General features: G+C 55.2%; 1 protein-coding gene across 5 annotated transcripts in view; it reads right to left on the bottom strand.

Moving 5' to 3' along the window:
* TTC7A (tetratricopeptide repeat domain 7A) overlaps nucleotides 1–25215 on the bottom strand; it is a 122030-nt gene that overhangs the window by 49333 nt on the left and 47482 nt on the right. For all 5 annotated transcript variants that reach the window (XM_089923198.1, XM_089923195.1, XM_022573909.3 and 2 more), the window contains 6 exons: nucleotides 20514–20592; nucleotides 19593–19750; nucleotides 18913–18976; nucleotides 8982–9119; nucleotides 7111–7194; nucleotides 3212–3316 (listed from right to left, as the gene is read on the bottom strand). In XM_089923198.1, the coding sequence (XP_089779324.1) occupies nucleotides 3212–3316; nucleotides 7111–7194; nucleotides 8982–9119; nucleotides 18913–18976; nucleotides 19593–19750; nucleotides 20514–20592 (628 nt within the window). The remainder of the gene's footprint in view (nucleotides 1–3211; nucleotides 3317–7110; nucleotides 7195–8981; nucleotides 9120–18912; nucleotides 18977–19592; nucleotides 19751–20513; nucleotides 20593–25215) is intronic.

The raw sequence follows: 25215 nt of genomic DNA on the forward strand, positions 1-25215 counted from the left end.
CAGAGGGGCCAGTGCTCTCAAACCCAGGGCAGCCAGCATGGGCCCATGCCAGCACCTCTGCCCAGGCCCCTCCTCACCCGCCCTCACCCAAGGGCAACCTTGATCTCAGACCCAGACCCAGTCTGGAGCATCCTACACTGGCTCTGGGCATAAGGACAGGACACGGGGACAGCAGGTGCTCCACCTCTGGGCACACGGCCACCTGGTCCGCTTTCACCCAGCACAACTCGTTTTTCCAGTGTCCCAGTTTAAGCCTCCCTTCCTGCAACCCGGGCCAAACTGTTTATCCCCAGATCTCGGGCCCCAGCTCATGGGGCTGGGCTGGGCAATGGCTGGGCCTGCTGGGGGCTGAGGTGAGCCAGGACAGCTGTGAAGGCAGGAGGCGGAGGTGGCATGGGTTGCCTTGCAGGATCTGTGCCCCGTTATAAAGCACCAGCACCCCTCTGCCCGCCCGTCAGACCCATTCTTCCTGCTCTCGGCCCTGAGGACAGAGAGCGCTGGGCTGCCCCTCTCCTGGTCTCCTCGGAGAATAGGCTGCCCCAGGCCACCTACAGCCTGCTCTCAGCCCAGCGCCAACCCAAGGAGCCAGGGAGAACCGTGAGCCAGATGTAGACTTCCCACACCTGTCCCTCGTGGACTGCTGAAGCAGGTGTTATTCTGTATTTCTCAACACGTACTATGTGCAGGGTTCTTTGTGGGAGAGAAGGGCTGAGGGTGTGAGAAACAGTAAGTGAAGAAGCTCCCCGTTTAGACAGAAAGGCAAGTACCAAACAAGGCAGAATTCCTCGACAAGTGATTGTGCTCACTGGCAAGTAGGATCCATCCAGTAAGCACTAGGCATTAACTCTGGGCTAGGGTTTCAAGAAAGAAGAGAGTGAGTTCCTGCCTTCAAGAAACACACATGCAGCAAAAAATGCAATGCCTTGTGCTAAGTGTCCAAGGCAGGTAGGGAGGCACAGAAGGTTTTGTTCAGGGCAGGGAAGGCTGCCTGGAGCCCAGCCCCAGCCCTCCAGCAGGACCACGCTCTAGCCTGTACCCGAGTTAAACCCTGGCTCAAACCAGCCCCCAAACCCAAATAAACTTCTCCGGTGAGGTTAAACAACTCACCCTCCTCCCCAATTCTGAGGTCCAGTCTGCATGTTTAAGTTTCCTTTTGGGCTTTTCTATTTACGTTGTCATTGATTACTTCGCTCCTAGCTCATCTGTTTTCAATTTGGACTGATTGGATCCTAATTTTATTACCATGTAATCTGAATGCACATAATCACTGTAATTATGCTGCTGAGGGAAACAGCTCCTCCGCTGCCGAAAGACCTACATTTAGGGTTTCCCAGCAAGGGCGGCCATTGGCTGGGTGGACCCACAGCCGACTCAGAGCTGGCAGCCCTTGGGAGCACAGATGCCCTCCCCGCCCCACTCCTGGCAAGGCGGGTATCTGGGCTTCATCCCAGGGATGCACCTGAGGCCCCTCTCAGGAGCCCTGGGAACACACAGGGGTGTGAGCCACGGGTCAGCGAGCCCACCCTCTGCATCCTCCGGCTCACGCCACCCACTGCTGCAATGCGCTCAGACTGGGTCCCCACTCTGCCGTCACCCACATCTCAACGGCACCCTACCCTCTGGGGTGTAAGACGCTAACAGTCTCCCTAAAACATTTGGGGGACGAGTTTCCCCACTAATCATGCGGCTGAGGAAAGCAAGCTGTGATGGAAGGGCCCGCCACTGGCCCACCTCGAAGCCCAGTCCATGGCCTCCTCCTCCTGGAAGCCTCCCTGACCTGTCCAGCCCTCTCCATACTTTATGTCATTTATGCCACATATGAGGAACAGTGAAACTCTTACCCACCTCATCACGAAGCCTCTTCCAAATGCCTAGAGCCTATTATAGATCAGTCTTATAGAAAAACATCATAAAGCCTGGGGCCAAAAGCAATGCTCTTCCCTCCCCCATCATCCACAGTCGTTTGGGGCCAAGGCAGGGCCATGTGTGCATATCATACATGGGGACCTGAGGCCCAGGGAACAGAGGGAAAGGTGCCGCTTCCTCCCCCCTCCACCAATCGTGCGAAGGAGTCAGTCCCTGCAGCACAGGTGGGATGAGGCCCGCTGGGCAGTGAGGCAGGGACCCCTCGGAGAGGGTCCTCAGGATACCTGGCAGAGTCTCCCTTCCCAGGACTGGAGGAGTTGGAGAGGCTGCTAATTCTGAAGTGCCTGCTGCAGGCATCTGGAGCCTGGCCCCTTTGCCTTGGAACAAGCTGGGCACCTGACAGCGAGGGTAGGCTGGGGTGTCATGACATCAGGAAGGGGAGGACCATGTATGGGAGAAGCTCCCCCTTTGGAAGATGCTGGGCCAATGAAGGAACTGGGCTTATTTAGCCTGAAGAGAGGAGATGTGGGTGGGGCTGACAGCCAACACATGGGAGAGATGCTGCACTGTTCCATGTCACTCGAGAGGGTGGAAATAGGACCTCCCCTGACACCAGGAGGCTGATGTGGACCTGAGGAAGCCTTGAGTGTAGGCAAGGGAGCTCCCAGCGAGAGGAGACAGCCGTGCAGAGGCCCCGCCGCTAGACCCTCCAGGCTGGGAGCAGCAGCTGGAAGCCTGGCGGAGGGAGCACCAAGGCGAGGCCTGGGACTCTGGGTTCCTGGCCCAGGGCTCTTTGCTCACTCCCCCTGCTAACCTCCTCGAGGTAAAGTGCTGCTGGGCAGAGGGCACACGTTGAGCTCATCTTTAGTTCAGCCGCCTCAGCAGAGTGGTAAGCAGGGAGCTGAGCACAAGGCAGGGACCAGGGGGCTGGAGCCCAGAGGAAGGAGGGGGCTGACAGAGAGGCCACCTTCCCACTGGCCCGGAGCTGGTTCTGACTCCAAATGGTGTGTTGGCCCAGGTAACTCCAAGGTCCTGCCCACTGCCCCTGCTGCTGGGCAGGCGGGGGGCACCCCAGCTTTTGACTCCACATTTGGCTCCCTGGAGACATTCAAGGCTGAACCACAAACCTGACACCATCCTGAGTTGGGGATGGAGGCTGGAGTTTTCTCAGAAGCCATGCTCCACCCCTCTCTCCCCTCCAGGCCTGCCCGCCTCGAAGCTCCCCATGCTCCCCCACCCCTTACACACACAGCGAGGTACGCACACGATCACCTGGCGCCCACCTGCCACCATCCTCCCACAGGAAGCCGCCAGGACCTGGGCCCTGACCCCGTAGCTCACTCACCCAGTGCAGGGACCCTATGCAGAGCTTGGCGGCCATCAGGGGCACCGTGGGGTCCGAGGGCCGCAGCTTCACGCACTCCCGCAGCAGCGACACAGCATAGGATGACTGCAGGAGAAAGGGTGGGCAACACAGTCACTCACAGCCCTGCGCTGCGGCAGGCTGGGTGCCTCATGCCCACAGTGGGGGCAGCTCCCAAACAGCCAGCCCCGGCTCTGCGCCCCGTTCCTCCCGAGCCAGGAAGAGGCCCAGCGGGAGGAGCCCAGGCGGTGGTGGCATGCAAGTCCCCCCGGCCCCCCCCCCGCCGGGTCTCAGTTTCCTCATCTGGAGAATGAAGGCTGTGACCCTTGCCCAGAAGTGATGTGATAAGAGCTAAGGTGACAACAGAGGGAAGCTCTTCAAAAGGAATTCAAATGTGAACCACAGAAATTTTAGAGGTAGAAGGAATTCTCTCAGACCCCTGAGTTCAACACCCTCAGTTTATAGGTGGCAAGATGAGGATAAGCCCACATGGGGACTGGAGGCGGGACCAGTGGTGGGGAGTGCGGGGAGCATAAAGGCCGGCAGAGAAGCAGCAGGAGAGAAACCGTGGGGATGGGGCCACACTAGACGTGCTGAGGATGGCCAAGTGCGGAAGGTCTGCAAAACCCAGCCCACGGGCCAAATCTGGCCCTCTGCCTGCTTTTGTAAATAAAGTTTTATTGGAACTTGGCCACGTCCATTCATGTGGATACTGCCTATGGCTGCTTTCGGGAGGCAAAGGCAGAGTGGAGTAGTTCCCACAGAGACTGTTTGGCCCGCAGAGTCAAAAATGTTTACTCTCTGACGCTTTACAGAAAGTGTGCTGACCCCTGTTCTAACTGCTTTATAAATATGAAGTCATTTGCTTTTCACAGCTCTATGAGGTAGGTAGCTATGTCCCTATTTACAGATGAGGAAACTGAAATGCACAGAAGTTAAATAGTGTGTCTGAAGCCACACTGCCCCTAAGTGGCTGAGCTGGGGTTTGAGAAGTCTGGCTGTAAGCTTGTAACCACTGCCCTAAAAACACACACACACACACACACACACACACACACACACACACACACACACACACACACACACACACACACACACACACACACACACACACGTAACTACAATTCCCACAAGCTGGGCCCTGCAGTGGGCCTAGCTCCCCGCCGTTAGTTAGCTCTCATCCTCCCCAGCCACTCCACGCCCCGCTGGGAAAATGGGGGATCTAGAGGACTCTCCTGTCCACAGCACAGTGTGGAGAATGACTGATGGAGAGCTGGGGCCCCACTGGTCTGCGTCCACTCTGGACCCCTGCCTTTCTCTAGCTCTCTTTCCTTTCCCCCCTGAGAAAGGAGAGCTTTTCTCAGCCCCAAGCATGCGGCTGGGGGATGTGGGGTCACTGCATGGAGGGGGAAGAGGCCATGGCTCTTGCCTGTCAGGTGCCCACAGAAAGGCGGGGGAGAGAGGACAGAGTCCCCACCACACTGCTCTCTCATGAAAGAAGAAGGTATGAGACCAAGAGGGTGTTAGCATATGACCGGCTGGGAGGCTGCGGGGGAGGGAGGTACTCGGCCTGGGCTGGGGCGAGGGAGGCTGGTGAGGGGCTCTGCAAGAGCTACCAGGCCATCCCCCTCTCCGGAGACCCCCTCCCGTGAAGGTCGCTCCCAGCTCCCTCAGCACAGCCCCCTCTGCCCACACACTCCAGCAGGCCTGCCCCCTCCCTGGCTGCTGACCTCTGCATCCCTGAAACATGGGCTTCTCTAACCCTGACCCTCCACGTCCCACCCCTACCCAGACCACAAAACACTGCTATTTAAGGAGCCATCTGAGGACTCCACAGTCGGAGCTGCGGGCTCTTTTTTTGTCATTCTGGTTACCTAGCAACGCAGCCACTGTGATTGCCGAGGAGACCAAGAGGAGTGACCTAAATCACGCCATGGAACTCCTCCTCTCTTCCTGCAGGTGGAGGTGCCAGATATATTGATATCCGCTCGGCCTCACGTTCTGCGCACAATCGCAGTTACAGAACCTTGATTCCCACCTTAGGCTCTTGACAAGGGCGAGGTCTGGCCACGCTTCCGAGGGCTGCCTGAGCCAACCCGGCAGACTGATCCAGTGCGCGGGGTTCCTGAGGGGCGGGGGGTGGAGAGTGCGCTTCCAGAACGATCTCCTGCTGCACTGAATGCAGGGGTGGGTGTAACCCAGCCTGTGGGGCCTCACGCATGAGGAGCTCACTGATCACCCCAACCTCCTGCCTGTAAGGCCATTCTCGCATCCACCTTGCTGGTCTGGACACCAGCTCCCTGGATCTTGGGGTATGCCAGGGGTATGCCAGGCTGCATCTGGACCTCTCTGAGCCTGGCTCTTCTCAGTAAGGAGGTTGAAGACCCTGTAACGTGACACCTTTTCCTGAGACTGGGGGGGCTTCCAGGAGCACCCCCAGAAATTAAAGATAACTTCCGAGCACAGTGCACTCTTCTCAGGCGGGGTCACCACTTTCCTCAGCATCTCAGAGGGGTCCATGACCCCCAGAAGGGTGAGAACCTGGCCCTGGGCCTCTTGGACCATACTCACTATTACAAGACTAGAGGCTCCTTCTCTGTTCCCTGGAGGTGGGAAGAAGCTGTCGCAACCCACTGCAAGCTGTCTGCCCAGGCTCCACACGAGCTCCAGCACCTCGCCACCCCGAGGGCCTCGCCCTGTCTGTGTTCTGAACTCTGAGCCTCAACGAGACCCTGCGGAGTGCAGAGCCAGGGTACGTCATGTCATGACTTCAGGATGTTCGGGGAGGTGGCCCGTGTGATGGGGGAAGGGGAAGAGGTTTGGGAAGGCAAATGCCTGGCAAGGGAAGTGGGGTGCAGAGAAGGCTCCCACTTGATTCTCGGCTTCACCTCTCCGGGCCCTTCCCACCTGTCAGGCTGCAGCACCTGCCCTTCTTGCCCTTTCCTGCCAGGACCTGGTCACCCTCCATTCATGGAGGAGCTGCTGGCAAGGCCGGGAGGGCCCTCCTCAGAGATGGCTGCGGGGCTAGAAATGGCAGGTGGCGCAGACGGGGCGGGGCGGGACGGGGGGCAGGGAGGAATCCCCTCAGCCCCACAAATGGGCTCCGGGTGTTACAGCTCTTGGAACCACCTGCGAGCTCATGCCTCCTCACTTCCTGCCTTCGTAGCATCCTCGGCCCCAACACCCTCAGCGCCCAGCTCCGGAAAGGTTTTCCTTTCATGTCACTGCTGAGAATAGCAGCTTACGTAAGTGTGATTCTCATGGGAGGGAAAACCAGTGGGTGCTGGGGCAGAGCTTGGCGGGTGGAGAGCAAACACAGCTCTGGAAACTGGAATAAGGTCAGCCCCGCACTGAGCAGGGTTCCTCCTGACCACCCCCGGCCTCGTCCTCCTCTCCTCGAAGCGCTCCCTCCACACTCCCTCAGGGGAGGGGGGGCCCCTGCTCCCTCCTAGGTGAGTTCCGGATGTCCTTTCCTGATGCCACGCTCCCTCCTGGGCAGGAAGAGAGCTGCGGCCCAAATGGAACAACGTTCCCCTCGCCTGGAACCCATGTCCATGCCTGCCTCAGGCACTCACACCAACCAACTCACAGGCGGAAATGCTACGATGCCCCAGGCGTGCACATGTACTCGGAAGAAAGCATCCACAGACACACCTGCCTACCTGGCACGGTCGTAACTCACAGGTAGGAACCAGATTCACACAGGGGTCTGTGTGTGACCCTTCATGCCCCTCATTCCCTGGAGATTAAAATCAGCTGCCGGACAATATTTCTGAATCACTGCCCCGCCCTCCACCCACCTCTGGGAAGGGCTAGAGGAGAGCAGACCACCTCCCCCGCCAAGGGTGAGTGTACAACCCCCAGCGCACCCTGGGTCTTACCTTCCCACAAGCCACCATGGAGAGGGCCACTTGGTACCAAAGGTGAAATTCTCCAAATGCAAACTTCATGGCTCGCTCCAGGCACTGGGGAGAGGGAGACGGTCAGTACTTCCCTAGCTCTAGGGGTCCTTCCCACACCAGCCCACCCCATACCCTTCCGGGGGAATCTCTGCCCAAGTCGCTTCCCGCAGGAGGTCGCCAGAGCTCATACTTGGTTCCTCTCGGAAAACTCCAGGGGTAACCTGTCTCTGCCACTCGCATGCTGTGTGACCTTGTGCAAGTCTCTCACCCTCTCTGGCCCTCGGTTCCCACCTCCGTATCATGTGAACACCTCACAAGGGCGATGGTGAAAACCAAATGAGATTGGTTAAAGTGCTTTCAAAATGTAAACATCCAATAAAAATAATAACAGCTGACAATTCTTCTTACTATTGTGCCTGGCACCATACTCAGCTTTCTACGTGTCTTAACTCATTTACTCTTCCCAACAACCCAGTGAAGCGGGTTCTCTAATTACCCCCCACTTCACAGATGAAGAAGCTGAAGCTCAGTAAACGACTTGCCACCGTCATAGGGCCAGTCAGTGGCAGACATACCGACTCTAAAGCCCGTGCATAAAACGCTGCCCAAACGTACAGGCTTCCTTCCGCTCTTCTCTACGACCACCGAGAAAAACCGTCTGTTCCCTGGCCACTCTGATCCTGGGCCACTCCGAGTCAGGCGCTGCCTGTGAGATCTGACAGTCACCATCAGAAGTGGTTCCAGCTGACAGAGGCAGAAGCCAGCATTCGAGGCCAGGATTCACTGTGTGGCCGTGGTCAGGCGGGTGGGGGACAGAGGTGAGGGGTACAGGACCACACAGCAGGTACTTTCAGAGCTTGGTGGCCTGGGTCCCCCCGTGCTGGCTCAACTGCACTCCCTGCACCATCCTGGGCAGAAACCCACCTCTCTGGGCCTCGCCTTCCTCACTGGTGAACTTGAGAGACCGCTTATCCCCCCACGTTAAAGAAGGTATCTTCTGGAAGCACCTCGCACGGTGCCTCGGTGTGAGTAAGGGCTCAGCAGGCGTGACCGCCCCTCCTCTCGGGAGCCCTCCCAAACACGTGCAAAGAGAATCTGCCGCCAAGAGGGCCACCTGTACAAGGGGGCGAGGGTCCCCATGCCACCCTTGATCCCAGCCTGGATCTGAAAGCTCAAAGAAGTGTGCAAGCCATTCGCACTGTGGGGAGGGGGCAGGAGAGAGCGGCAGCTCTGTGCTCCTGGTCCCCACATCCTGGAGAGGGACCACCCTCTGGGCCCAGCCCATGGAGCACTGCCCCGGCAGTGTCTGCCCAATACAGTGGGCTCCCGACCACACCCAGCTCAGAACCCTGCCAGGACAGGTAGTCACAGAAGACCAGCATCACCTCTGGGGGAAACTGAGGGGTGCATAATTTTCCTCCTGTGCTTCTCTATACAGCATCATGCGTTCTTTCACAAGAAAAAACACATGAAAATATCTGCAAAACAGGGCTTCCCTGGTGGCGCAGTGGTTGAGAGTCCGCCTGCCGATGCAGGGGACACGGGTTCGTGCCCCGGTCCAGGATCCCGCATGGGGCGGAGCGGCTGGTCCCGTGAGCCATGGCCGCTGAGCCTGCGCGTCCGGAGCCTGTGCTCCGCAACAGGAGAGGCCACAGCAGTGAGAGGCCCGCGTACCGCAAAAAAAAAAAAAAAAAAAAAAAAAATCTGTAAAACAAACAAACAAAAACCACCCTGCCAGTGAAAGGCAGCCCTCTCGGCACTGGAAATAAGACAGTCCCCAGCTGGGTCTCCCAAGAACAGAGCTGTACCCCTTGGTGGAGGCAGGGGAGGGGCAGCGGAGGAGACTGTACCTCGGAGAGCATGACGTACTGGCCCCTCCTGCCCAGCGTGATGCTCAGGAGGTCGTAGATGGCCGCAGCGTTCCGCAGGCTCACTGCCCGGTCCTCCTCCTGCTCCGGTGCCCGGCTCAGCACCACATCCCGAGTAGCCTGTGGGAAGACACGGTTTAGGAAAGAGCAAGGACAGAGAATGAGCAGGTGCCTGTCCCCACAGGGCCCCTGCCTCTGAGGCCCAGTGACCGTCGCCCTTTCGCCGCTGACCCAGGCCACACTCCTAGAACCAGCCAGAGCCTTTCCTCACCCCCAGGACAGAGAGCAAACCCTCCACCCACAGCCCGGGCTGGGGTGAGACAGCAGTCCTGAGGGCCCATGCTCCTGAACTTCAATGTTTTATTCTGCAAACAGTCAAAGCCACAGAAAAGCCACAAGAACAGTACCACAGCAGTGAACCCAATCGTTAACACTGGCCACACTGGCTTTGTCTAATAATAGTAGTAGTAGTAATAGTGGTAGTAGTAGTAGTCAGTTAAGGCAACTTGGCCCTTCACCCCTAAAGAAAAGAGGACAGTCTTTCTATAACCACAACAGAAATGCCAAATCCAGGAAGTGGAACACCGTTATTTCTATTCTCTAATACCAGCTCATATCCAGATTTTGCCGCCTGTCCCACTGATGGCCTTTCTGGTAGTCATCGTGCCAGGATCCAATCCAGGATTGATGCCATGTCTCTAGTGCCCCCTTTCATGGGAAGAGTCCTGCAGCCCTTGCCTGGCTCCAGGATACTGGCATTATTGAGGATACAGGCCAGCTGTTCTGGGGGACAGCTCCTTGTGTGTTTGTAACCGTCCACCCACAGAAAGAGCTTCAGATAGCATCTGGAACTGACTAGTAGATCAGATGGGCGGCTCTGCAGCTTGACTCACAGGACGGGCGTTTGGGCTGTGGCCCCTCTGTGCCCTCTTCTCTTCCTCTGCAGGCCCCCGAAGTCCCTCTGATAAGGAACCTCATACCTCCTTCCCATCACCCCTGCGTCCAGCCCAGACCTATCCCTGACTCCTTCCGACTACGGAACCCTCCTCTCTGTCCCTCCTCAAAACCCAGGGTCTCTGTGCTTGGCATGTGGCACTCAGGAGTCCAATAGCTCAGAGCTGCCTGGGGGGGGCGGGGTTTGCTGCTCAGGGAGGGGAGGGGCAAGGGGAAACGTGCTTTAGGAGTGGGCGATTCTGTACGATCTGAAGGGGGGAACTCTGTATCACCCCATCAGGGTGAAATCTCCCCATCAGGAACTGGGGACCCTTGCTCTGTGGCCTGTGGTCCTACCCTCTCTTGTACACTCACACCCTGGGGACAGCACTCAGGCTCGGGAGTAGCTAAACAGGAGTCATGGGGATCCCCCGCGGGGTGGGGGCCAGGCTGGGGATGCTCTGGGCCCCCCATGTCTCCTACACACAGACACACACACACACTGAGGGCTGTGCCTGAGCTGAAGCGAAGCTGGGTTCTGGCCAGATGCCCCCACTGGCTGCTCCCAGCATCCTCCCCTCTCCTGCCTCTTCTCCCCTCTGCCAAAGGGGTCTCTTCCCAGCATCCCCCTCCATCTGTAGAAGACGCTGAACCCCCTTCCATGAGTTGGGACTCGCCCTCCTCTACTTCCCCACAAAGGACTGCAGATCCAAGAACCTGGCCTTTTTGATAGAATAAAAGGGACCTGCTGACTCTTAAAACCCAGATCCCCACTGGTCAGGTTCAAACAATGCGTCCACAGGTGGTCCTCACAACCTTCTTCCGGGCAGGACTACTATCCCCTCCTCCAGGTCAGGGGCTGAGGCTCCCCAGGGTGATGACTGCAGAGGCAGAAGGTCAACAGCCTTTGGACTGTAGGCTCTGGGCGTGTCCTACCGTGCAGGCCTGAAGCGCATTCCCACAGAGGCTTCTGGAAGCCAAAATGCCTATAAGACCCAAGGATGTGACTCACCCAGGGGGGGCATTTCAGTAAGGCAGGCCAGGGGCCAGGGGTCCTGATGGCTGCCCTTCTAGGTACAATAGGCAAGGGCTGCCCACCGCCCGGACGGGCGTGGGCCTGCCCCAGGAAAGGGCGCCGGGGATGCCAGCATATCCCCAGAAAGGATGAGCACCAGTGCCAGCCTGGTAAACAAGAGCTGACGGTCAGGTGCCAAAGGGTTAAGGGAGAGGAATGGAGAGGGAAAGTGCCAGAGAAATCCCCCTCCTTCCTGGTGATATCCACCCACACAGGCAGCAACAGGAAGAGAGAAGAGATTCTAAGGAGAGCCATGGCTGTCACAGTGAGAAGCACAAAACTCGCTCTGCGCCCGGCCGTGGACCTCCCCACTCCTCCACCTCCAGCAACGCCCCAGCTCTCGCCGCCCTGGGTGGGCCCCCACCAGGCAGCAGTGGGGGTGGGGTCGGGGGCAGGAGGTCAGGGAATGAGAGGATGGGAGACACAGTCCCTGCACTCAGGGAGGGGCTATGGAAACGGGACGCAGCCGCAGTACACAACGAACACAGTGAGCGGATCTGACCTAGAACTCTGGTGGGAGAGAGAGGTCCTGATGGAAGGCTGCCTGCAGGACACATCCAGGATCGGGGACCCACCCATGCAGACTAGTCTCATGCAGGGGATGGTGAGCAGTGAGCTCTGGTCGGCCTATCCTCCAGGTGCAGCCCCTGCCAGACCCCAACTCCCAACTCCCCCACTTTCTGTGGCTGCCATGAGACGCTGCCCACCTGGCCAGCTTCTCTCCACTAGCTCCCAGGTCCTTCCCTGCAGCTCCCTCTCCTAACCGAGGCCCATCTTTGTTCCGTCTGTCAATGTGGATGCCTTCTGGCTCCTCAAACTCAATTCAAGGATCCCTGCCTTCGGCCACTGTCCCCGACTTATCTCAGCAGGCGAGGCTGCCCCCCCCGCCACATCCTCTCCCAACCCTGGGAACATACCCGGGCCCCTGCACACCCCACTGGCTCATGGGTTCTCGGGGCAGGGATGCATCTCGCTCATCTCAAGCCTCCCAGCCCCAGCACAGGCCTGCACACAGCACTCTCAAGTGACATTAGAAAGAGAAGGGTCTCTGGGACTGGTGTGGAAACTTCCTCCTGTTGCCCTAGACCTTGACCTTTAAGAGAACAGCGTCTCTGAATGTGTGTGCCTGGTGGGAGGGAGGCATGAATTTCCAGCTCTGGGCAAGCATTTAGGTCAGAAGGACAGGAACAGAAGAGGGGCTCACAGCAGCATCTCCTCTGCCTGGGGACCGCCGCCCAACACACAGACAGTGGGGAAGGCATCTTCTCGGGGGTCCTCAGGACTTGGCACTTGTGCCAAGAGGGAAGCGTGGGTCCCCAAAGGAAAGCCAAAAGCAGAAGTTTGCCGAGTGGTTGCTATGGCTTCGGGGCAGGGCTGCAGTGAAATGCTCCAGTGCTTGCAGGGCAGCTGGGCAGCATGTGTACGTAACCATGCAACAGGGTGGGGTGGGGAGAACTGGGGCAGAAAAAAAAGAAGCCTCGGGGGACTGGCAACAGGGTAGGAATTCACGTGCAGCTCAGGGGCCAGAACAGGCCTCAGTGCACAGGGTCTCAGACCCTCTGGGGGCTTCAAGTCCCCACCCAGGGCACCCCAGGTGTCCCATTCCCTCCTCTGCTGCACCCACCTCCCTCCGGCCACACAGTGCTCCCAGCTCCACCAGCAGCCTGCCTTTAACTAGTCCCAGTCACACTCTTTCCCTTCCACCAGTTAAATGTCCTCACATGGAAATCCTCCAGATCAGATGCAGTGAGAGACATGAATCGTGCAGAAACTAAATGGTCTTCTCAACACCATACTCCTTACTGGTTTTGGGATAATGGCAGGCTATTCTCCTCTGTTTTCCCCTGCAAAACCCCCAGGTCCCCCACCTCTGGGGGTGCCCTGCTCTTATTTAATCCATGCATTTAATCCCAGGTAGGGCTCAGCAGCTTTCCCTGAGACAAGCTCCTAGCCTTGGACCCTCTGCTGTCCTCCCAGGGGCAGTCTCCCCAGACTAAGGGACGTTCACCCCAGGCCTCCAGCAGGTCAGAAGAGGAAAAGCCAAAGAAACGTGGTCCTCCCCACCCCACCCCATCATCCAGTGTGACCCACTTGTGGTCTTTGGACACGTATCCATGAAGCAAATATGGGGCCACAAGGGCATCGCCATTCCCCGAGGTGGGGGCAGCCCACGTGACACCTCAGGCAAGATGGTTCTTGCTCAAACAGCCATCCCTCATGTGTGTGCCATGCATTTTAGGAACTGAATTGTCACTGCCATGATCTCGCAGTAACCCCACAGAGGGGCAGGATGAAACTGCTGACGCCCCCTTTGCAGGCAGGGAAACTGAGCCCCAGAGGATGTACTAATGTGTGCGGGGTCTCCAGGAATTAAGGCTGAACCTCTGATAGCCCGTCCAGGATGGCTTCTGCTGCCCTGAGCACCTGCTGTCTTGTGGGCTCCTCTGCCAGCCCTGGTCCCCACCCTCCGCTGGCTGCAGGGCCACGGACAGCACTGACCTTCACTTCGCCCAGTCCTGTTTCTCCTTTGATCCTGGACACAAGCAGGGTAGGAGAAGGAAAGGGAACTAACTTGTAGAGCACTTTGTAAGTGGTATCTCGTAATGCTGACAACAACCATCTCCCGTTCTACTGTCCTATTTTAGAGATGAGAAAACTGAGGCCCAGAGAGACCAGGGAGGCTCCTCAAGGCATACAGATAGGGGGTTTAGGACCCAGATTAGAGCCTAGACATTCTGACTTCACCCCTGGCTCTTCCCCTGCCTCCAGGTGCTTCCAAGGAAGTGTCCACTAGCCCCGCCCATGCCATCAGAGGCCCTCAGATGTCTCTGCTTAGGGAAGCACCAAAGCAAAACACAGGCTGGACTTTCTCAGTCAGGCCTCAGGTGCTGCTTCTCTGCAGAGAACAAGCTCCTTGGACCACGTCAGCCCTGTTCTCAGGGACAACCTCTCTGCTGGCCAAGGACCCAGCCTCAGGGCCCACTGCTCACCTCCCTCAACAATCGCCCCAGAAAGGAGTCTCCTGGTGCCAGTCTGCCTGGCCCCTGCCCCTCCTCCCTGGAGGATGCTGTCCCGTTCTGCTCGTGCTGTCACCCCCACCGGCAGACATCATCACCACCGGCTCTCGAGCCGCCAGTCCACAGAGCCAAGGAATAACATGCTCTGTGCCGTGTCCCATCTACACGGCGGCCCCAGCCAGGCCCCCGCCAGCCCACGCTCCTGCGCATCGGGCTCCCACAGCAGAAATCTTCCTGCCAACGAGGGCGCGAGGCTCTCCCACCTCCACTGCTCCGAGGGTTCTGAGCTGGCAGCATTAACAGACCCTTTCCGCTTGCAGCCTTCAGCACAGCAGAGCCTCACGTCAGAGCAAACCAGGCGCCAGAAGCTGGAACTATCTGTGCTCATCTGCTGAGACCCGAATGGAATCAAGCCCAAGAAGCATTTTTGTTTTGTTTTGTTTTTTTAACCAAACGGTATATCCTCAAACCAATTTTTCTCCCAACCAGACCTGAATCTAAATGTTTTCTAAAATTAATGACTCAGAACCAGGTAGTCATCAGGATAAAACGAATACATGTTCAACACCCACAATGTACCAGGCAGCTTCGTGCTCATTTTCTTACTTCATCCACCCAATGCCTGCGAGAGAGACCTTATTAGCCCCATTTTACAGAAAACTGAGGATCCGGGAGGTAAGAGACTTGCCCAGGCTGCACAGGTTGTGAACGGCCAGTTCAAGGTGCAAGTCGCTGGCAGCCTGATGTTGGGCACGGATGGCAGTTAGTTTGTTAACCTGCAGGATCCCAGGCCCCAGGGGCTTACCCACCCCCCCACCCTCTCTCAACCCAAGCCTCTGTGTCCTTTCAGCTCCCAAAAGCCTGACACCGGCAGAAGCTTCTCCCCCAGCTGAACGAAACAGGGGCTCGAGGATTCAGTTTGCTCTAACACATATTTGTATGCCTTAGATCAAGATTTGAGAAATGGCAGAGCCCTGTACCTCCTGGTTACCCAACTGAGAAAATCAGGCTGATTTTGACACATGGTTCTTTCAAACACTAGTCAGAAAGAGAAAAACAAATACCGTATGCTAACACATACATATAGAATCTAAAAAAAAAAAAAAAAAAAGTTTTTGAAGAACCTAAGGGCCGGACAGGACTAAAGACACAGATGTAGAGAATGGACTTGAGGACACGGGGAGGGGGAAGGGTAAGCTGGGACGAAGTGAGAGAGTGGCATGGACATATACACAGTACCAGATATAAAACAGATAGCTAGTGGGAAGCAGCCGCATAGCACAGGGAGATCAGCTCCGTGCTTTGTGACCACCTAGAGGGGTGGGATAGGGAGGGTGGGAGGGAGACGCAAGAGGGAGGGCATATGGGGATGTAGGTATACGTATAGCTGATACACTGTTATACAGCAGAAACTAACACACCATTGTGGAGCAACTATATTCCAATAAAGGTGTTAAAAAAAAAATGACTAGAATATGCATTTGAGGTTCAGCAGACTGAGATAATTCCTTCTGATCTGGGGACCAGGATTTCCTCCGTGTCCCCAGACACATGTTCCACTGGGTAGGAAGACGCCTGGGACGAGCGCTGTGATTTAACTATTCCTCATTCTACCCCCAGTGCTGGGCACAGCTCAGCACACTGTCGCTGCTCAAACAAGACTGGATGGTGGAGAGATGAGTAGGTGGGTGGGTGGATGGGCATTTTTAAGTGTCCTTTTGGTCCTGAAAACTCAAAACTGAGTTCAAAACACAAATCTCCTTTAGCCAGTTATAACTCATGTCCCTTGCGCTTCTGTGAAAGCATCTGTAAGGTTTCTATTTACCTCTTGAAAGACAAGGGCTGCCCGACTCATTCTGATCACACTCAGCCCGAAACAAAAACCATACTTCAGGTACCAAGCCCACACCCAGCCCCCATGCAGCCTACTCCTCTGAGTTGCAAACCACAAAACAGGGGTGGACGTGCTCAGGAAACCTGCAACACCCTTTCCTGAAGCAGCTAGCTGTGGAGAAGTGGAGAGCTGCGATGATTACGCCTCCTGGGCTGGTTGTGCTGGAATAGCTGTTACTGCCGCATAAAGAATTCTGCAGGGATTAGGAGAACCCAAGGAGCAGCCAAGGCAGCTGCTGCTTCTAGAGGTTTCTCCCTATCATCTGGAGCCAAACCCAGCCCGCATTAAAGGGAGATGAGGAAAACCCTGCTGGCACATGGAGGCTGGGCTGAGCCTCAGGGGTCAGCTGAAGGGTCAGAGCAGGAGCCTGGCGCCCACATCTGATGGAGAATGTGACCTGCAGGAAAGGAGGGGGTAAAATAAGGGCAAGTGAGAAGTCAGAGGCGGTCTGGTCACTCCGAGAAACCGCGTGGAGCCACGGTGGCCAGATCCGGATCCCAGGTGGAAAGCCCTCAATAGATGAGACACCAAAGCTACGTCCATCGCCAACGTCCTCCCCCAAATACCTGAAGCTTCTAGATGTGTGACAGGCTGGGTGTGAGCAGGAGGAAACCAACCAGCCAGCCCTGGAAGACTGCCTCGTCCCAGCTACGGCACACTCGGCGTCTGAGCACTTCTGCTGCTCTGCAGGCCACAGGGAAGTCCCACGACACCCGCCTGGCCAGCCGGCCTGGATCCCCCGAGTCGCCGGTGGAGGCCAGCCGGCCACATGCCCTCTTGAAAGAGCTGCTTATAGGGAAACCACCTTGGCTCCAAGTATGGGTCACCTTTTAGTAAAAGGCCATTCTCTACTTTGAGATATACGGGCAGCTTGAGGGTTTGGGGGGAATAACTTTAATGGAAAGGCATCTCAGCTCTGGTTCTGGGCACCCGGATCAAGCAATGGCCACAGAAAATACTTAGGGAGACAGAGCCCAGCCTCTATCCCTGCCAGGGATCAAAATGCTGACCATTCTCACACAGACAGCCAAGGCCTTCCTTGTTTACAAAGCCCTCCCCAAGCTCTGTCGCACTTGATCCTCAAAGTTACCCCCTTGAGCCTTTGACAGATGAGAAAACCAAGACTTAGAGCAGTCAGTGAATCACAGACGTGACTTGAATCATGGCTGCAAGGATTATTAGTATGTAACCTTGACCAAGACATATACCTGTCCTGGACCTTACTTTTCTCACCTGTAAGATGGGAACATATTAGTATTAGACTGAATCACATGAAACTGTTATTTTGCAAACTGCTCGACACAATGCCTACCTAGATGAGATAATCAGCTTGGAATCTGGCAGAGAAAGGACCTGAGAAACGTTCCCATTTTCACCTTTTTACTTCCCACCTGCGGACAACACTGTAACCCTCAGCATAGGAAAGGGACAATAACGCCCTGTGTTTCCCGAGACAGGTGAGTTCTGTGCAGTCACACCTGATGGTGTAGGTGCTGAGATGCCTGAGGTGTGTGAAGGGGGCAGGGAGAGGATACTGGTTTATGGCTGAGGTTCCATAATTTAAAAATGCGTCTCAGTCTGTGAGAAGTACACTGTTCTCCCATGACAATCAGACCTGGCACTTGGTACCGCTACCTCCACATTGGGCTAACCAGCTAGATGTCCCCGCCCAGCAGCAACCATCTAACCTCCACACAAGCACCCACCGTGCAAACCTTTCAGGACCATGTCCCGGCCAGTTTGTCCTCGGGATCCAAATATCCACGCCCCTTCCCCGGCACTCTTGGATCCGAGTGGACCCCGCCTGCCTGGGGAAGGACACACTCTCTCACCCCCGAGTCCAGTGTCCCTCTTCCTGTCTACTTGCTGGGGGACCTGCTCAGCCAGAGGCGACCCACTGATCGGAGTTCTCTAAACAGACCCTGGCATCACACAGTCCCAGGTTTCCAAAGGGACATTTGTTTTTTGCTATTTGGGGACCCAGTTTCTTAAACTCCACTTTCACGCACTGCTCTCAGATGCGTCATCTTAAAAAACCTAGTTCTCGACCCGGGGGTCCCCAGCTCGTCAGCTCTGAGGGGCCCCTCAGTCAGAGGACACCTGGCTTTGATGCTCTTGCCCACCCTTCCTTCAGCCCCCTTGGACCACCCATCCTTCATCTCATCACCTCCCGGATGACCCAACACACTTCTCCCCAACGCTGAGCCTCCACGGCACGTGTGCGTGTGCGTGCGCACATGTGTGTTTGCCCGGGGCAGGAGAAGCGGGTCTTGTGAAAAAACTCTAGAGAGCATTTCACGTGTGCTCTATCCGGCACACCTTACCCCCTCCGCCTTATTTTTCCACAGCACTTAGACATCGCAACCCACCTCCCTCACTAGAATGTAAGCTCCATGAGGGCAGGGAGTTTTCTCCGTTTTGTTTGCTGCTGCTTCTCTGGAGTCTAGAACAGGGCCTGGCACAAAGTGGATGACACTCTGTATTAGGAGTGGCATGAATGAGTGAATCCCTTGTACAGGCACCTCACCTCTGTGAGTTACTATCACCTTAGCGGTGGGAGCTGAGGCTCGCAGAGCTTAGAGGATCTGCCCAGGGCCCTCAGCTACTGAGTGGCAGGGCCGGAACCTGAATCCAGGCCTCCTGCCGTGAAAGTACACGTCCCTTCCACTCCCTTCCATCATCACCGACCCAGCACGGAACTGTTCATGCAACCTTCTGTTGACTTGCTGGTGACACCTTTTGTAGTTCCAGAAGCAGGAGGTGGGAATTTGTTAGCTCGCCCAGTCCCTACTCATTTAGGGTAGGACCCAGGCCCCCGAAAGCGGCCTTGTACTCCACACCTAAATCTCATGAGGGAGCTGCACCCCCTGAGGGGGGAACAGATCCAAGAGGCCTGCTTCAGGGACATCCCTGGGGGCTGAGCTCGGCCAGGACCTGGTGGGCTGTGCCCGAGCCCCACAGCTTTACTCCACGGGCCAGAGGCCTTGAGCTTACCATGGATTCACTGACGAGCAGCAGCAGCAGGGCTTCCTCGATGTTATCCTTTGGGCAGTAGAGGCTGGAAGACACAAATGGCAGCCTGGGCTGCAGCACGGCCCTCCGAAGCAGCACGGCTGGCCTGCCACGCTGGCCCTTCTGCCCCGGAGTCAGCACCCGCCCTCGTAAGGTGACCTTCTCCTGCATAATTCACAGGCACTGGATCCCACCTGCAGCTCTTTATCATGCCCCAGAGCCATGGATCTGAAAGCCTACGGTGGGCGAGGGCTGGAAACACTGCAATGCTCTTGAGGGGGATGCCCCTTCCAGCCCCCAGCACTGCATGAAGTGGCTGGGGCCAGCAGCAGACAAAAGCGAGAAAGAAGCTCACAGACCCCACCTTCGATTACTGGCACAAACACGACAGACGGTGCATTAAGACCATTAGGAAGGCAGGTACCCCCCTTCCCCCGCCCGCCAAATAATTTGTTTGGCCTTTGGGTGCCTTAGAGGATGCCCCCTCGACCCCCCACCCCAAGACCTGCCTTCTCTAGTCTATTTGGCTCCACTGCTTCTGAAGAGCCTGCCTGGCAGGGAGCTGGGCGGCGGCTGCAGGAGAGCATGGGGCAGAGAGAGGGGCCACCAGTGGGGGGACGGTGGCCTGAGCCTGGGGTGGTCCCCAGAGCAGACAGGCTTACTTGTCTCCTTCGTAGAGTTGAGGTTTCCGCAGGGCCTGTGTGATGAAGGAATTCTCCTCCTTGCTCATGAACTCGGGCAGCGGGTGGGACAGGGGGCTCCAGTAGCATTCCTCGCTCAGGGAGTGCAGCAGGACCCCTGCCAGGTGCTTGGCTGCCATCTGGCAGAGAGGGAGGAGCTCAGATGCAGGCAGGTGCTGGCTCTGCCCGGCCAAACCTGCCTGCTTGCAAATCACTGCCCCTCCAGGAGGTCTACCACTGTGCCCCAAGGAGCCCCCTTGCTTCTCTGTATCTCCAGCACTGAGCCGCCCCACCCCGTCTGTTGGCCTGTGACGGCTCCGACTTCATCTTTTGTCCTCTCTCTTCTCCTAGACAAGAGGTACATTTCCTCCTCCTCCCGGCCCCACGGAGCCCAGCACGGCTCAGAGTATTCATAGCCCTTGCAAAGCATAAAGCCCTCAGCGCAAGCAGCTCTCTCCACCAGATACCTTTCTGATATTTGACCGAAAAGTCTAGAGTGAGAAGCAGCTGTGGCTCTGATTAGGGGTAGAAGCCTAAGAAGGCAGGCCTGAATTGGGGCAGGAAAGCAAGCCAAGGTTATTTATTAAGATCATAAACAAATCCCTAAGAATTAGCACACCATCTTGCTAGGAAGGGATGACAGGAGGTTTCAGCATTGATCTAACATGAGGGGCTATGTGCAGTGCTGCGACGAGAAGGATGCTGAGGGTGTGCCCCAGGCTTGGAGGAAAAGAATGCTGAGATTGACTAGCAATGTCTGCCATGAGCATGACAGGGAGAGGAGAAGCACATACTCCCCTGATTCAGAGGCTGCCTGCTAGGATTTCTGCTGCCTCCCACTGAAATCAACTCCTGAATAAACCAGCCACAGCCAGCACCCAGCCCTGGGGCCTCCTCCATTACCACTTTGAAGTTCTGAGTTGCTTTGGTCTCCACAGTGCGTAGGACCTCCCGGAGTTCTCTCATGCCTTTCACGATGTTCCTAGCAGGAAGACAGTAGAAGCGGGGTCATTACCAGCCTAGTTCCCACACAGACACCCTCATCAAGCCTGCAGACACTAGGAGGAGGCTGTCCATTTGAGTGTTATTTGAAAACATCCAATGATTGGTATGAAAGGTCAGAATTGTAACACCAGGATCGTAGAGGCCCAGGACAACAGTGATCAAAGAATAGAAAGGATCCTTCTCCACCGTAGCTCTCTAGAAACCCAGGCCTCCAGTTTACCACCAGAAAGAGACCAGGATCGAGTATTTCAAACAAGATGTTATCTTGGCCCAAGTGCTTTGGGCTGGTGCCAGACTTTCTGACTTCAGTCAACCTCAAATCCTCCATTTTCGGGCTTCCTTGGTGGCTCAGTGGTTAAGAATCCGCCTGCAGGGGACACGGGTTCAAGCCCTGGTCAGGGAAGTTCCCACACGCCACGGAGCAACGAAGCCCGTGCACCACAACTACTGAGCCTGCACTCTAGAGCCCGCGAGCCACAACTACGGACGCCCGCGTGCCTAGAGTCCATGCTCCGCAACAAGAGAAGCTACCGCAATGAGAAGCCCACGCACTGCAACGAAGAGCAGCCCCTGCTCGCCGCAACTGGAGAAAGCATGCACGCAGCAAGGTAGAGCCAACGCAGCCAAAAATAAATAAATAAATAAATTTAAAAAATCATATTTAAAAAGCTATTAATGAGATTAAAAAAAAATTCTCCACCTTCATCTGCCACATCCGGTCTACATTGGAATCCATCCTCACCTCTCAATCCCTACCACCAGGGCCCTAGACTGGCCTGCATCACCTGGGGCCTAGATGACAGTGACAGCTGGTCTCACCCCCTCCAGTCAGCCCTCTGTGCCTTAAAGTCATTTGCAAGCTTTTTAAAGTGTGATGCATAGTAAGAAATACACCTGACATTGCAACCCTGTATATATGCACACACTGCTTACATAAAACTGAAGTTAAGTTTCCTGATATATTACCTATCTCGACTATGTGCAATGTAATCCACTCTGATATTTTCTCTTTTACGTCTCCCACTACTTCCCCATTTTAAAAATGCTGGCGGCAGCCCACTAAACAATCTTGCAACCCACTGATGGGTGTGGCCTGAGTTTGAAAAACAACTCCCACTGCCCCTTGAGGGCTCTACCTGACATGCAAAAGTCATCTTGTTCCTTCCCATGTTGGCCTTTCGTCGGTGCCCCCAGGCTTACAGAATTCAGTCTAGGCCCTCAGTACGGTGTCCCAGGGCTGTCGGGTCTGCCCCTTGCCTCTCTCCCATCTCATCTCCCACCACTCAAGTCCTTTCTGAACAACCGTCCACAGTTCCCTATGTCAGGTCTTGGAACAGGCATCCCCCACTGCCTTAAAGAGCCCTTCCCCTACTCACCCTTAAAAAAATCTGTGTTTTTACACATCACTTTCCAACATCACTTCCTCCTTGCAGCCTTCCCTGGGCCCCTCCCCACACCCACCCCTCCTGACTGCATAGCTCTCGCCCCGTGTTAAGTCCTCTTTTGAAGCAAGCATGGCATTGCAGTCATTTTCCATTTACAGGCTGACCACTTTCCCACTGTGCACCCCCTGAGGGCAGTCTTGTTCCTGAAGCTCAGCCCGGACATGTGTGCTCAGCAAATGTCTGAGAACTGCCGTCCTCACTTGTTCCCGGGGGTTCCCTAGATCAATAGCTCGCAAGGGAAAGCAGAGGCTCCCAGGCCAGCAAATTTAGAAATGAAAGATCACAGAGGGTGAAAAGCCAAAGGTGGCAGCTGGAAAAGTCACGTGAGCCCCTCTTGCAGCTTTCATGAATGAAATAGATTCCTGGGGGCTCTGGAGCTTGGAGGCATAAAAGGACAGGAGATCAATTCCTTGCCTTCTGGGAACCTCTGGTTTCATACAAGCAAGCCCCAAATGTGCAAACAACCAACACTATGAACTCAGACTCCTGTTTGTAAGGCTGAGAATGGAGACAAAGACCTGGGGAATAGAGTCAGAGTCACAACGATATTCCCTAGCCTGCCTAGAGCTTCGGAAGAACCAGGAGGGGCAAGCAGCACAGGGCTCCACAGGGTCCTTAGAGATGGTTCATGCCTGGGCACTGCTACTGAGGACAGAGCTCACCTCTGTGGGCTATGCACGGCCCTCTCCTCTATAAAATCAGGTCTTCAGTTGCAATCAGCATCCCCCCGACTTCTGTCATCTGCATACCACATCTACAATTTTTGCTACTAGCTGTACACCATCAGTGTCATTATTTTGCATAATACTTTTCTTTATACCTTTTATCTTTTTACTTCAGTAAATATCTCACCTTAATCAAGCATACCTGAAATCATGGACTTGGTATACTAGTTGCTTTGTTTCAGGGTCCTCCCCCAATACACACTCAATTTAGGAATGAGAACTGCAGTTTTAACAGGATCTTGTGCCTCCAAAGTTGTATATTTTTACTCTTTTCAAATCTATACGGGACTCTGACATCTAAATAAGCTCCCAGGAATTCTTTAGCAAAGGAAATAATCACCTTTAGGCATCTTTGGGGGTAAATCCCACTTTTTATTGAATGCAGGTAAAGAGAAAAACCAACATAGGTTCCAGTGGCCAGGGCTAGACAGGGAGAGATCTGGGCTCCTGGCTGGTGCCGACCTATTCTGAAATGTCGGGAATGCCCCTCCGCCTCAGCTCAGCCCTCTGGGAAATGGGAAACTAGATGGGGTTCCTCCCACCAGCTTGAGTAATCCTGTCCTGGGTATAAACTGTCAGTGCCAGGTAGAGCTGGGGCTTTTCTGAGCCCCACGAGAGGCCAGCTTGAAAGATCTTTTTGTTCTGGTCTCTCACACTGACCTTTCTGAGCAAAGCTGCCACTTTTAACAATATCCAAACAGGGCCTCAAACAAACCCTGGCTCAGAATCAGGCTGCATGTGGAGAAGCCAGGAGGTCATGGATTCCAACTCAAGTAAACTCTGGCTGGCCAGGAGCAGAGAAAGAGGATACGTGCATGCAGGGATGGGTCAAGGCAAACAGCTCATCTTAGGGGGGCCACCAGGGGAGCCATGCAAGGAGGTGGCAAGCTCCCCCAGGCCCCTGGTCAGCAGTAGGCAGCGGGGCAGATTTTTCCAAAGCACTTCATCATATCCAGTCTTTGCAACTTCTAATGAGGTTGGTGAGGGAAGCTTCACATTCCCGGGTACCAGCACAATGCTTAGAACATAGAAAGCCCTGAACAAATCACTGTGGGAACTTCCCTGGTGGCGTAGTGGTTAAGAATCCACCTGCCAATGCAGGGGACGTGGGTTCAAGCCCTGGTCCGGGAAGATCCCACATGCCGCAGAGCAACTAAGCCCATGTGCCACAACTACTGAGCCTGCGCTCTAGAGCCCGTGAGCCAAAACTACTGAGCCCATGTGCCACAACCACTGAAGCCCACGTGCCTAGAGCCCGTGCTCCGCAACAAGAGAAGCCACCGCAATGAGAAGCCTGTGCACCGCAATGAAGAGTAGCCCCCCTCTCAGCACAACTAGAAAAACCTCACGCACAGCAACAAAGACCCAAAACAGCCAAAAATAAATTAATTAATTTTAAAAAAAGAAGTCATTGTGGAATAAATAAATCCTCATTTTCCAATCACAAAATTAAAGCCTGGAAGATGCCTGCCTTTTCAGGCCATCAATCACCCAAGGGGAGAGGTGGGTTCACCGCAGGTACCAAGGGGTTCAGATTTCACTCCCTTTTAACTAACAAGACCCTTGAGAAAGACAATGAATGGCACAGTTACACTTTCCTTTCCTGCCTATTTGAACTCCAGGACTCCCTCAACTAAGTCTCTACAAAGTGCCTACTGTATACCAAGGGCCTGGATACTGTACACCAAGTGTCCTGTTCTCAACAGGCATCCAACTAATGCAGAGAGAAAGAATTAAGAGACCGAAGAGCTTATTCACAGCCCTGCACATAACGAGCTCACGGTCTGTGAAATTAGACACGCTCATGGTTTACTCAAGAGCTTAGCAAAATATTCTGCATACAGTAGGTGCTCAACAAATTTGGGGTGGGGGGTGGGGATTTTGTTGGATTTGAAACAGAGAATGAGAAAACGTATAGAATTTTTCACTGAATGGAACCTAAACAGGCTCTGGTATGTACAACACTGGCCAGAAGTCCCCGTTTCAGGGCTGGCATTGCTAACCGTGTATGAGAGGTTTCCGGTCAAAGACCCAGAAATGCTCAGCCAGTTGGCACATCCCAACAGCTAGAGGGTTGACTCAGGAGACAAGGTCAGGTGAAGTTCAAATGGTTATGAAGCTATTCCTTCTTGCCACAGACTCACATTATCAGTTTCAAATGTGAAACTGATAGCTCCCTCTTCACTCCCAGCCCCAGAAAAAGGCTGTGACACTTCCTTTGCAGGACACTGAAGACATCCAGGCAAGGGGAGCTTTCTAGTGAGGTGGGGTATGGGCGGTGGGTGCTGACAATAAATAAAGGCTGTGCATTAAGAGACGCTGGAAGGATATGCTCTCTCCGATGGGCCTCAGAGGTCTCCCTGTGCCCAAAGAGGTCTCTTCTGTGACCACCAGGAGGCTCTCCTGGGCTTCACTGTTGGGTGATTCTGG

This window comes from Delphinapterus leucas, chromosome 13 (genome assembly GCF_059928025.1).
Source record: "Delphinapterus leucas isolate spDelLeu-1000000601 "Yukka" chromosome 13, BTC_Dleu_Yukka2, whole genome shotgun sequence".
Lineage (NCBI taxonomy): Eukaryota > Metazoa > Chordata > Mammalia > Artiodactyla > Monodontidae > Delphinapterus > Delphinapterus leucas.